Source organism: Erigeron canadensis, chromosome 2 (assembly GCF_010389155.1).
Source record: "Erigeron canadensis isolate Cc75 chromosome 2, C_canadensis_v1, whole genome shotgun sequence".
Classification (NCBI taxonomy): Eukaryota; Viridiplantae; Streptophyta; class Magnoliopsida; order Asterales; family Asteraceae; genus Erigeron; species Erigeron canadensis.
Genome location: NC_057762.1, coordinates 25949390 through 25963214, shown reverse-complemented (window position 1 = coordinate 25963214; position 13825 = coordinate 25949390). Strand labels below are relative to the sequence as shown.

Below are 13825 nucleotides of genomic sequence, written 5' to 3'. Positions count from 1 at the left end.
TTTTCTAAAAACCGAATGGATTGGTTTCAGGTTTCGGTTTCATATGCATAAAAACCGATCAAAAATCAAATCAAATTGAACCGAACATAATTTATTTTAACTTATTTTATATTTATATCTTATTACATGTATATTTATTACTTATAACTAGTAAATAAGTTAATGTAATTAAAGTTTTTGCCTTTCTAGGATATATATCTATATAAATTGTATGTTTTAGATAAAAATGAACAATATAATCAATTTGTTTTTATCAAAGATTATATTGATAATAACACTTAAAAGATACAATTAGCAAACATACGTATATTTTAGTTTATACATATCATATTTTTTTTTTAATAATTGAAAGTTAAATTTATAACATAATACATAAAAAAATATTTTTTTAAAAAACCGAAACCAAACCGAACAGAAAAACCGATAAATCAAACCGAACCAAAACCGACTCCAATGGTTTTATTTTTATATTCAAGTTTCAGGTTTAGGAAAAAACCAACCCAAATCGACCTATGGTTACCCCTAATGATCAACATGATAAATACGCTTATAAAAATGTCATATGGGCAAATAAATAAACAATCGACATTAGAAATTTCGAACGATGATCATCGATAGCCACTAAAAATACCACATGATAATATCATTATTATATAAATCCGTGTATTAAAATATACACTCGTGTGTTATCATTGATGACGACTTTATATTGTTTTATATTTATTCTTATTTGCGTCTATATGTTTTTAGTAGTAATTAAGTGGTTAAGCCAACAATGAGTTGATGACTAGTTCAATTGGTTACAGATCTTCCAAGTTTTATATAAAGTCTTGAGTTTGATCTTTAGGGATGACAAGTCTTGGGTTTTTTCATCCGAATATCTATAACGGCCCATTGTCAACATCCCATTGTCAATGGTACGTGCAAAACTTCACCATTATACGGTGAGGTTTCCCCAATGTCATATGTCGACTGAATGTTCGAAAAAAATTGGTGTAAGCTAATAATTGGTCAATTATCTTGTTTTTTTTTACCGAACTTGGTTGTGAAGATATAATGAGCAATTTTAATTATTATAATACAAAATATCATATCTATAAGTTTTAAAAGTGTAATTGTGATGTTGCTGTGTACTTGTGTGATAAAAACAAATTAAATGGATTTCTGTCTAATTTTTGAATATGTTAGTCTGATACTATGATGTTTGTTATGTGATAAGCTAAAAATAAAAATGGATTTGGATCAGATGATGACTTCAGATGGCTAGTAAAAGACTAAAATATCAATCTCCTAATTTTTTGGTCCCGGCGGGGCTCGAACCCGCGACCTTCGGCTCATAAGACCAACGCTCTAACCAACTGAGCTACGGGACCATTTGTCTTTAAAAATTAAGGTTTATGTTTTTGTTTTTATTCACAATGCTAATTAGAGTGTTAGACTCTAATTACACGTTTTAATCGAGCTTTGATGAGGAAGCTAATATGATTACATTAGTCAAGGTATACATATTTACAAGCTGTCGAGAGGCAACTCTTTATTCCTAGCCATCAAACTCTTAAAACACAGAATCCTCTTTTAACTCGTTATATCTTGTGTGTCTGTTTTACTAAAATATTTGTCTTTTATTTGGTTGACGAAACAAGTTTAGCTGCCACGAGCTTTGGCTCCTGATATGTGATCCAGATGGGAACCATCTATACTGTACACAATTCGGTAGTGCTTCTTTGGGCTATAACATGGAGTATACGTGTCAAGTCAGATGCTGTCATAAACCTCCCCTAAAAGTCATTTCCGGCTGCTGTGGGTTGGAAGGAGGTTGGATGCAGAAGTTCAGTCCAATGTGAAAGAGGATCAATTTGGTTATTTATAGTTGCGGGTAGGGGGTCATGATATGCCTCTCAAACCAGTAATGGTTCATATGGCATATGTGGAAACTGAACTTGACCTTTACGGAAGTCGTCTGCATCTTGTGTGCTTGTAGAATGTTTAAACAGTGAATCTAATAAGCGCTTGGACACCTGTAACTGTTCTCATTCTATTTTCTAGTGATGGAATGGGTCATTGTAAGGGCGATACAAATGGCTACCTCGACGTGTCGTGATTTGGGTTAATCTGTTCTGCAGACTTGGGTCACAATAATGCTGAAGGATTTCCACTTCAGTATTGCGGGTACAGCATGATCAGAAGGATGTAAAAAAGGTGGCTTCAATATAATGGGGGAGTAATGTGTTGGTTTTAACATGGTGTTCCATTTCCTTGCATTATTGTTTTGGTGCTTTGCGGTCTGCAGATGGCTACTTGGTGATCATGAGATGGGTCAGCTAAGTATATTTCATTGTAAGTATACTATTATGTAAATTTGTTTTGTTTTTTTTTTTTTGAATCACTATCGGGTCAAATGGGTATTTTAACTCTAATGGGTCATAATGGGCAAGTTGTACTATATAACCATATCAAATTATACAAAAAACAGAGTTGTACAGCATTGAAGTAAACTTAACAAACTGAAATCACAACCAAGTTCCCATATTTTATAATGCCAAACTCAAACCCAGCAGTGGTAGTCAATCCATTTTTTGAATATTATCCAGTAATCTCAAGTCACCACAGTTTAAATCATCAATTCTGATTGATAGTTCCAAGATGCATGTTTATGGGTGTTCTCTCTACAACGAAAACTAAATATCGTCAAAGATCCAACAATCTGTAACCAGAGAGTCACAAACCATGTGCACAGGTTTAAAAAGGATTCTGCAGAGGCCATAAACTAATACAGTGCTATTGAGAGCCAAAAGTTTATAATTAATACTAGCACAGATGCTCATATACATCTCCACAGACAATGAAGCTTAGGCTCCATCTACTTTTCAAATCAGGAGTCGATGCAAACAGTCCAAAAACTAATCGAGCAGTTCTGAGAAAATGATGGAAAAAACTGACGAGGACCAACCAAAAAAAAATGAACACTTGAACAGCAGGCCCTTTTGGAGTTACTGAAATGATATAAAACACGAGATGGCTGTACCTAATTTTGCCAAAATATAGATTAAACTGGCAACAACCACCGATTCTAACAAAGTTAAGTAGTACCTTTGAGGCTTTAAAATGACATAATGGTGGTACTACACCATAGTCTGCCGATAACATTTCAATTTCACAACTTTTGGTACTTGTACGTTCTTTAAACTACATACATTTTCAATATAACATGTGAGATCACAGTAATCATATAAGGGTCTATCCTTCAGCAGAAAAACAGATATAGCCACTAGATGATAATTTTGATAGTCGTTTACCTAAGGTTGTACGCCAAACAACCACACGCTAGTTATCCCCGATAATTGAGATTAACGATTGCTTGCCCAACAACCAGAAAATCACAATATATATAGGAACGAACAGAACGAAGCTTGAAAGCAATAAGCCTGGATTTCTTGAACAAGGAGGCATGGGCAACATGAATTGAAGAGATTATAATAAACTAACAGAGATCAACATAACTTGAAGACTCTATACATAACATAGAAAACGTAATCTTAGAGAACCCATGCCAAACGTAATTTCTTCTCATCGACAAGACAAAACATAGAAAGAAAATAAAATGGGTGAGTCAAACTGGTTGCCGTGTCAAGATGGAAGAAAGTAGCCAACCAGACACACTTTAACCCGTATAAACTCTTACCCAGTTTGGTACTAGTCATTTTTTGGCCCGTTACCTACCTACCCGTTTTGCCACAATTTCTAGGTATTGCAGTTCAGCAGTTGCAATAACCAGAGGTTCTAAGTTTCCACCATTTTTGGATCTCTACCCTGGAATTTGAGTAGTTACTGTTGTTACAGGTTCTGATTGTTGCTTGCATTTTCATTTCCAGATATAAGCTATAAATTAACAAACAAAATCAGGTAAGGATGAAACCAAGTTGATATATATCTAAGAACTCTGGAAGAGTTCATACTATAGTATTATTCAAATATATATTTTTGATGTTGCATTACTCCTTTAAAACTGGCTAAGCAAATTCAAGTTTAAAGAAAATGCCCCCACAGAAATACGTAACCAACAAGTAGACAATTTATCTTGCCCGGAAAGATGTAAATCAATCCCTTTAACTGTTTGTGCAATAAGATGTTCTATTGTACTGAAGCATCTTTTCTCCAAGATTGCAGTTTAGAATTTTGGGTGACTGACCTCATTACCCCTTCATTGCAGAGTTTAAAAGCTTTGGAACAAAAAAAGTTAATAAACAGCATGAATATACATTCCTATTGAATTCTAATACGACGTTGAAGGGATTAGGTGTTGCTAAACAGAGTTGTGTATCAGATCTATCAATGCCCATCACCATTGTTGAACACTTCGAAAGCATTTACAACGGGCAGTTGTCCTGCCTCGTGCAGATAGTACGTACATTTCTGAACCTCTCTTGCTCGAACTTGTTTCTGATTTCCTCACTCCCCTGATCCACCATCACACTATTTTTAAGTCCTTATATTCTCTATTTTGATTAGCTTACCTTAAATTATTTATAAACTTTATGCAGCTATATATACTCTCAAATCCCAGCCTCAATCTACTCCGGAGTCAGGGGTTTATAGCCAAATGGATTCAAAATATCGTTTTTCATGGAGTCAAGCTATCTATTCAAAATCCAAATAAGAAGTGTTCCACCTATTTTGCAAGCAGTTTGACTAAACAAGTAAGGATTGTTTGTGATTTTGTTTGTTTCTCACCGGTCACCTTCATACTCAACATCAACCTAAGAGAGATTGTATATAAGGAAATTGTAACAATTACGGTAAACAAAATTATATTCAATAACTAGCAAGTACTAGCCCAAGTATAACTTCTACATTTACCCAATCACTAGATCGTTAATCATTAAATCACTTGTACAAACTCAATTCCCTGAGTAAACTGGCTCTAGGTATTAACAGCCACAAGTTAAAAATTCTACTAAAAACTAGGACAATCTTAGTTTCTAGAAAGACCCAAGTCACCCAATCAATAAATTCTAAAACAATCATAAACACTAATTTCATGAGAATAACCAACTACTAAATATTTAAATCATAAGTATTAACATCTGACAATTCATAAGGAATACAGAAACTTGATTCATTACCCTGGAATAATAAAAAGCATCAATTGCATAGAAATCAAAACTCAAAGCTACAATTTACAGTTACCCACATTAATAGCAAAGAGGTTGCTATTTTGTAGTGAGTGACATGTGCAACAGCTGGAAAATTAAAATGACATAACTATTGTCGATATCCATACCGGAAAGAGGAATAGCCCCCGCATAGGATCTCCTCTTTGATTGAACGTCTTTCCATCTTAAAAGTCTTTGTTTGATCGAAAGTCTTCATCTTTTAGCTTCAATCGTCTATAATATATCTCCAGCTAAATCATCTGCAAATATAACTCCTATAACACACAATTTTATCCAAACATCAACAGGTGTATACAAAAATTGAGGCAAAGATTGAGTTGTCACAAATGAACTATTTATTAGTTTTCCCGAGTTTCTTAAAAGTCACAGACAATAAAATAATGCCTCGAATAAGTTATGATAAATGAGGTGAAGATATTAGTCAACATAATTTGCAAAGTGAACAAATATCAAGACTTGAACCATTTGCTAGTATAAAAACATTAACATTAACACAGTCGCACAAATGCTAACTATGTAAGCAATACACACTCAAGATCAAAAAGGGATTACTGAATTACTAGAATATAGCAGACTTCAAAATACAATCAACAATAAAAACTGATACAAAAAAATTAAAAACAATCCCTAATACTTTGTTACAAGAAAAAAAGAACTTCATTAACCAATAATTACGAGGTTTTCCCCTTCTTATCCTTCACTTTCTTCTCATCCTTGTCTTTCCCAACACTCTTCTTCTCACTCTCATTCTCAACTCTCTCCAACATCCTCGCTTCGCCAGCCATTTCCCCTATACCCCCCATCAGGTGTTCCTTCAACATGCTCCCGGCCGACTCCTTTTGTAACCCGGTTTTCTTCATTTCTTCTAACTATTATTATTATTATTATTATCGTATAATTAGTTAATACTACAGTGATATATATTATATAGATATTGCGATTGATTGTGAGAGATAGTCACAGAAAACGCTAAACACCCCACGATCTACGTGCGCGTTCCCAAATGCGGTACAAAGTAGTAACTGCTGGGAAACTTGATCTATTTCTCCTTCTTGTGTCTGTGATCCTTTAGAGGAAACTATAACAAGAGTTAGAAATAAATCGCCGGTGTATGAAATCAATGACCGGATATCCTTTTGTATCGTGATATTACTTTCCGAAAACAACCGTTCGACCCTATCTGTCTGGGTACACGAATATTGTTTTGGGATAACACAAAGAATAATGTTCTAGATTTTGGCAAAAATTTAGTACCTGTTCGCTACGGAGTATTTTGTGTTTTGTATCCTCTCTTTTTGAGATACCCAAAATATTGTTATATTCAAAGAGAGAATAAAAGTTCACACCTTATATGTTGTTACTCGTTTTTCTTCCATATAGCTCATGCATATATGCATATATATATATATATATATATATATATATATATATATATATATATATATATATATATATATATTATGACAAGCTCTAATATTAGCATTTGATGGCATAGTCATCAAATATGACTTTTTGTATGTGAACTGAAAAATGAAAATGACACCATGACATTCCGTGTGAAATTATAGAAATGAATTGTATGTGCAAACATTTCTATTCAAGCACGCTACAATTATTTTCGAATCTATTTTCAAAGTTAATTATTGCTTTTCAACATTTAAATATGTCTGCATGTATAAATGAAAAAATCATTTCATGTTTTGAATGCGGATATATATCATGCAATCAAAATAAGTTTTTATATGATTATATTATTATCAACAATCTTTTGGGTCCGGGATATTATTCACTTAACAGGTGTACATTTCGTACTTCCAAACCCAAGTTGATATATATAAATATATATATCTTAATCTTAATATATACATACAATTACCTTAACCTCAATTGATCAATCACAACCCACAGTTTTTCAAAATTAATTAAATCAACACATGTCTAAATTTATTTACACTATTTGATTTTTATCACCAAATTACACTTTAACCTAATTTATAAATAATCAATTTACACTTTTTGATTTTCCATCATCAATTTACACTTTAACTCAATTTAAAAACAATTAATTACACATTTTGTTTTTTCATCATCAAATATATACTTTAACTCAATTTAAAAATAATTAATACTTTATTGCATAATGTCCATCTAATAACAAAATATAGTTAAAAGTTAGAGAGTTTATAACATTTAAATTAATATGAATTAATATTCATATTAACATTTTTATTTTATATTATTTTTGTTGTAAGACTTATTGACAATAGCTTGTTAAAAAAATAAATTATAAATATATAACAAAACTAACGACATTATCAATTGAATAATTAATTTTCAATATATGTATTCTCATTAAAATCTAGATATATATCATATACACCATTTCATACAGTAATATATATTAATGTATTTCCAAAATTTCAACATGTGATTAAACTAAGATTGTATTCACAAATTTGGATTGACTATTATTTTAAATAAACCGATAAATTTGGATAAATTATGCTTTAAATATTCACAAATTGTATCTAGCCTTGATAAAATTTATTTTTTGCAACACATCAACAAGAATTTAGTTAATTGTGTAATCAAGGTTAAAATAATGCTTGTTTAGAGAGTTTGTATGAAAGAAAAACCTTGATATAATTTAGCATTCATTATTTACATTTTAATATCTCAATTTTTTTTAAATAACTTTTACATTTTAACGTATAAGTATTTTTATTTTTTTTTTTGTTCCATATACTAATTTTTGTATTGATAATATTATAAAAGCATTTATTTGATACGAGTCTAAAATTTAGTGTGTGTGTATATATATAGGAAAATGATAATGACAGCCCTAAGGGTTGTCATTAACAGCTTATTACATGCATAAAGAGTAGTACTTTATATATCAATAACCGCCCCCCTGAATTTTCGCATGTCAAAGTACAAATTTTAATGCATCAAATTAACTAATACTGACAGCCCTAAGGGCTGTCATTAACAAAACTCATATATATAAGAAGTCTGGAAAAGTTTGTATTAAAAGATTATTCAAATATATATTTTTGATGTTCGATTAAGGCATTACTCCTTAAAAACTGGCTAGGCAAATTCCATTTCAAAGAAAATGCCCCCACAGAAACTTGTAACCAACAAGTAGACAATTTATCTTGCCTGGAAAGATGTAAATCAATCCCTTTAACTGTTTGTACAATAACCTGTCCTATCGTACTAAGAGACTCCCCAATGGTAAGCATTAATTCACCAAAGACTAGTCCCTGTCAGCGCCACATTAGTAAAAAACACTCCAAGGACTAATCCCCCCAAAATACACCCAATGGACTCATCCATCAAAGACTAGTCTTGGACCCACCAATTATTTAATTCTACAAATTTATCCAAATTTTACACTTTTAACCCTCTGAAAGTATAACAAACTAAAACATACCCAAATAAAAAACACTTTATTCACACATAAAAACATTACACAATTTATTTATAAAATAAACATTACAGTACTTGAAACAGTGCACAATTTATTTAAAAATAAAACAAAAACACGCATAAAAGAGGCTAGTATTTGGATAGGGGGTCTTGATGAAGAAGTCATTTAGATGTTTGTGATTTTATCAGAAATGTTTGATCAAAGAGGCCAGTATTTATAGGTAAACTAAATGACGCTCCCCCAACGTTCAAAAAACAAAATAATTTACACTTACAGTCCCTCCAACGGCCAAAATTTCAAAAATATTTACACTTCAGTTTCATTCTATAAATATCAAGCCATAGCACAATTTGGTTTCATTCTTCTACAAACCCACTCACTCTTTCTAAGTTAATGGCGTCCTTATCATCAAAAAGGAATGTTCACCGACCTCGTCTGACCGAAAATGAAATGAAAACAAGAATCATGGTTGATATCAAAGAGGACACCCTCCTTCAAACTGAGATCACTGGGGTCATCGGTTACCTACGAGAGAAAATGCGACAATGCGAGCAGCAGGTTGAGGCATTACAAGCACCAGGCCGCAAGGTCTCAAAACACGAAGAGACATATTCATTGTTTCTGCAGGATGAGAGCAAGAAGGTCATGAGGGTGGTCGATGATATTTTTCAGGCCGGTCACACGTTGGGTGACCAATGCACTTGGGCCGAATCGTACCACGACAACTGCGGAGAAGACAAATCAACGTGGGAAGTCAAATGCCCCCAACACGACAAGTGGTGGCTGAACGAACATGCTAATCGTGGCTTCGGGAAAATGTCAGTCAAAGATGATGACGAGTAACCGAAACGTTATTATGTATTTCGTGTTTTAATCATGTAATTTGTTCTTTAATTATGTCTTTTAATCATGTAATGTCGTTTGATAATAAAATGTGTTCTGATAATAAAATGTCTTCGATTTTTACAAAATAAGTAGCCGTTAAAGGGACTAAAGGTGACACTTCTAAGAACCAAATTGATACAAAGGTGACATTAAGGGACCTGTTTTGCCAATGTTAGAAACTTGCAACTATCCGTTGCATTCAAAAAAAAAAAGAGAAACGTTCGTCCCTGCAGGGACTAATCCACCGGACGAGTGAGGCGGACGAGAGGGGAACGAGTCCCACCCAACGGTGTGGACTCGTCCCTGTGTGTCAACGAGCCAAATAACGAACCATTGGGGAGCCTCTAAAGCCTCTTTTCTTCAAGATTGCAGTTTAAAATTTTGGGTGACTTTCCTCATTACCCCCTTCATTGCCGAGTTTAACAGCTTTGGATAAAAAAAAGTTAATAAACAGCATGAAACTACATTCCTATTGAATTCGTATACGGTGTTGAAGGGATTAGGTGTTACAAAACAAGTTGTGTATCAGATCTATCAATGCCCATCACCATTGTTGAACACTTTGAAAGCATTTACAACGGGCAATTGTCCTGCCTCTCGCAGAGTGGCCGTACATTTCTGAACCTCTCTTTGCTTGAACTTGTTTCAAGTTTCGTCACTCCCTAATCCACTATCACACTATTCTTTTAAGTCCTTATATTCTCTCTTGATTAGTTTACATAATATTATTCATAAACTTTATGCAGCAATATATACTCTCAAAATCCCAGTCTCGATCTAGTCAGGAGTCAAGGGTTTATATCCAAATTAATTCAAAATATCGTTTTTCATTGAGTCAAGCTATCTATTCAAAAGCCAAATAAGAAGTGTTCCACCTATTCCGCAAGGAGTTTTACTAAACATAAAAGATGCAATACGCTAACGGTTGTTTGTGATTTTGATTGCTTCTCACCGGTCACTCCGACACTCAACACCAACCTAAGAGAGATTGTATACAAGTGAACTGCAACAATTCAAACTTAAATGAAGATTACGAATTTACGATAAACAAAAATAATTTCAATAACAAGCAAGTACCAGCTCAAGCATACCTTCTACATTTATCCAACCACTAGATCATTAATCATTGAATCACTTGTACAGAAGTTAACTCAATTCCCTGGGTAAACTGGCTCAAGGTATTAATGACCACAAGTTAACAATTCTACTAAAAAGCTCATTAATTACCTAAGCAAAAGATCATTTGCCTTAGAGAAGCTCTTCAGTATAAAAACTAGGACAATCTTAGTTTCTAGAAAGACCCAATTCTTGGCCTCTAAATATCCAAGCACTACAGATAAATCAGATTCTTCATTTCCATGGCACTGATTTACGACTTGCGGGTGCACAAAAATACATTTTTAAATAAACAAACTATTCTGAAACTGTACTCTTAAATGACTTTCAATTATTTCAGGACTACCAATAGCGGTGACACAATCAATAAACTCTAAAACAATCATAAACACAATCTTCATGAGAATAACCAACTAGGCGACTACTCCTTAATGTTTAAATCATAAGTATTAACATCTGACAATTGGTATGGAATACAAAAACTAGGTTCATTTCCCTGGATGAATAAGACGCAACAACTCCGTAGAAATCAAAACTCAAAGCTACAATCGTCTATGTGAAATGAAACCTAGATAACAGTCTCGTGCTCCTTTTCACTAACATAGAGTTTACAGTTACTCACATTAATAGGAAAGAAGTTACTATTTTGTAGTGAGTGACAAGTGCAACAACTGGGAAATTATAAATGACAATACTGTTGTCGGTACCCCTACCGGAAAGAGGATGGCACCTGCATAGGATCTCCTCTTTTTTTGAACATCTCTCCATCTTCAGAGTCTTTGTTTGAACAAAATTCTTCATCTTTTAACTTATATTGTCAGTCATACGTCTCTATCTAAATCATCTGCAACTCCTATAAGACACAATAATATCCAAATTCCATATATCAACAGGTACACAAAGTATTGAGGTGAAGATTGAGTTGTCACAAATAAGCCATAGTTTTCCCAAGTTTCTTGAAAGTCACAGACTATAGATGTCTAGAATAAGTTATGATGAATGAGGTGAAGGTATTATACTATTATGGTATGTATTAATCGACATAATTTGCAAAGTGAACAAATATCAAGACCTGAACCGTTAGTATAAATTAACATTAGCACAGTCACATAAATGCTGATGTAAGTAACTATGTCAGCAATGCACACTCAAGATCAAAAAGGGATAACTGAATTACTAAAATTTTTATGCTTAATGCATTCCTCTCTATTCAAACCCACGGCTATTAATATACTAGAAAATCATATGCTTATGAACATGTTGATATAGAAGACTTACAATCAACAATAAAAACCGATAAAAACAATCCCTAATAGTTTGTGACAAGAAACAAATAACTTAATCAAGCAAACATCAAATAATCTTATGAGGCTTTACCTGCTAGAGACAATACTTTCACTGAGCAAGTTTGCATATATCTTCATATTCAATCACCTGGATAACTCTCCCATCGTAAATACCCTTCTCAATCTGCACTTTGGCACAAAATTTCTCTGTATTTACAGACACCAACCTCGCATCCGACCCACGGTACGCACCGTTCACGATCTTCACAACCCCACCAATTTGCGGAATAACTGTCTCAAGCTCTTCTTGATCCACCCTCAGCTTATGCTTACTCTCAACCATCTCAATCTCCCCGACATACTTATCAATCACCTTTCGAACAACACCCTTCTGCTTATAATACCCTTTCTCTGCCAAATCTTTACTCATCACCTTCACAACGATCCCTTCAAATAACCAATAATCTTTCCGGTTACTCCTCTCTTTCGCCTTCTCTTCTTCCCTTATCAACTCATCCAATGCCGACCCACCACCCGTCTTCCCCTTCTTATCCTTCACCTTCTTCTGCACATCATCCACTTCCTCAAATACAAATCTCGAACCCCCTTCACCCTTCTCTTTCCCAACACTCTTCTTCTCACCGATACTCAACTTAACTCTCTTCTCACTCGCATTCTCATCTCTCACCAACAACCTCGCTTCGTCACTCTGCAAACCCACATCCCCTACACCCCCATTCCCTTGCTCAGCACGTTCAATCTGCCTCCTAATCTCCCTCTCTTGTTTCTCTTCATCAACAATATCCGCTTTGGCCCGCTTACTTTTCATCTTTTCCTTAAAAAGGGTCTCCGAATCCCTATCAATATAAGTCATAAACCACCCTTTCGGCGTCTCCTCAACCTTACACTTCCCCGTCTTCCCCAAATACTTAACAAACTCAGTCAACGTAGCCCACTGCGTCGAATTCATATGCACATGATGTCTATCATTAATATACTCATTATAAACAACAGTCGCGGCTACTCGACTAAACCTATGACTCCTCTTCATATGTTCCAAAAACATGCTCTCGAACTCCTCGGTATATCCCTCGACTATCCTATTCGGGTTTTGGCCGAAAACCTCCATCTGTCTTTGGTGACTTTCACTCATACAATGACACTTGAATCCATTTTCATCTCTACATTGTTTTTGACACATTTGACAATACCATCTAAGCTTTTGTAACCCTTTTGCTTTGATTTTGTTTGCTATTGCTTTTGGTGTTAAAAAATCGTTTTTCCCCATTTCTTCTAACTATTTATATTATTATTGTATATAATTTAATTATTGCTACAGTAATATATATATATATGTGTGTGTGTGTGTGTGTGTGTGTATTATATAGATATGGGGATTGATTGTGAGAGATAGTCACAGAAAACGCTAAACCCCCCACGATCTACGAACGCGGTAAAAAGTAGTACAGATCGGCGATCGCACATAGGGCGTTAGAAAAAGGGCGTACCTGATTTAAGTGTTTAATTTTTGCAAAATCGTGTCACAGATTCAGAAAACCATCCTGCCAGATTCAATAAGAACGTTCATGTCTTCACTTGATTTGGAAACAAGGGGATGACAATTTAAGCGGGCGGTTTGGATGGTTGACTTGACAACACCTTTGCGTAGCTCAAAAGGTTCTATCTTGGTGGCCAAAGTCCCCATTTTTCCTTTTGGAAAATGCTAAAAAAAAACCTTTCAGGTTTCATTTAACGTTCATAAAAATACGGTACATTTCTATATTAAAAACTCACTCCTAAATTTAAGGTAAGTATACAACTAATTAATGCAAAGTTCTTACGGCTTCGTTTAGCAAAACCCTTTTTGTTTAGTCTTAAATAGAGTTTGGAATTATGTTTTTTTTTATTTACTGTAAATAGGAATAAAATTG

The 13825-nt window shown here is 33.9% G+C and overlaps 1 protein-coding gene, 1 long non-coding RNA gene and 1 other non-coding gene across 4 annotated transcripts; 1 reads left to right on the top strand and 2 right to left on the bottom strand.

Moving 5' to 3' along the window:
- Positions 1-1299: 1299 nt before the first annotated feature.
- TRNAI-UAU lies at positions 1300-1373 on the bottom strand. Its single transcript has one exon. It is a non-coding gene; the product is annotated as a tRNA-Ile (tRNA).
- Positions 1374-1575: 202 nt separating this feature from the next.
- LOC122586330 lies at positions 1576-4730 on the top strand. The gene is made up of 3 exons (XR_006321955.1): positions 1576-2337; positions 4211-4401; positions 4542-4730. It is a non-coding gene; the product is annotated as an uncharacterized LOC122586330 (long non-coding RNA).
- Positions 4731-5130: 400 nt separating this feature from the next.
- On the bottom strand, positions 5131-13235 carry LOC122588676 (KIN17-like protein). 2 transcript variants are annotated; one of them, XM_043760845.1, is made up of 2 exons: positions 11986-13235; positions 5131-5428 (listed from the first exon to the last, which is right to left on the bottom strand). In XM_043760845.1, the coding sequence occupies exon 1, from the start codon at positions 13180-13182 to the stop codon at positions 12004-12006; it is 1179 nt and encodes a 392-aa protein (XP_043616780.1). In that variant the 5' UTR covers positions 13183-13235; the 3' UTR covers positions 5131-5428; positions 11986-12003. The 2 variants fall into 2 exon arrangements, with proteins under 2 accessions (XP_043616780.1, XP_043616778.1); XM_043760843.1 differs by lacking the exon at positions 5131-5428 and adding an exon at positions 11015-11461.
- Between the last annotated feature and the right edge of the window lie 590 nt (positions 13236-13825).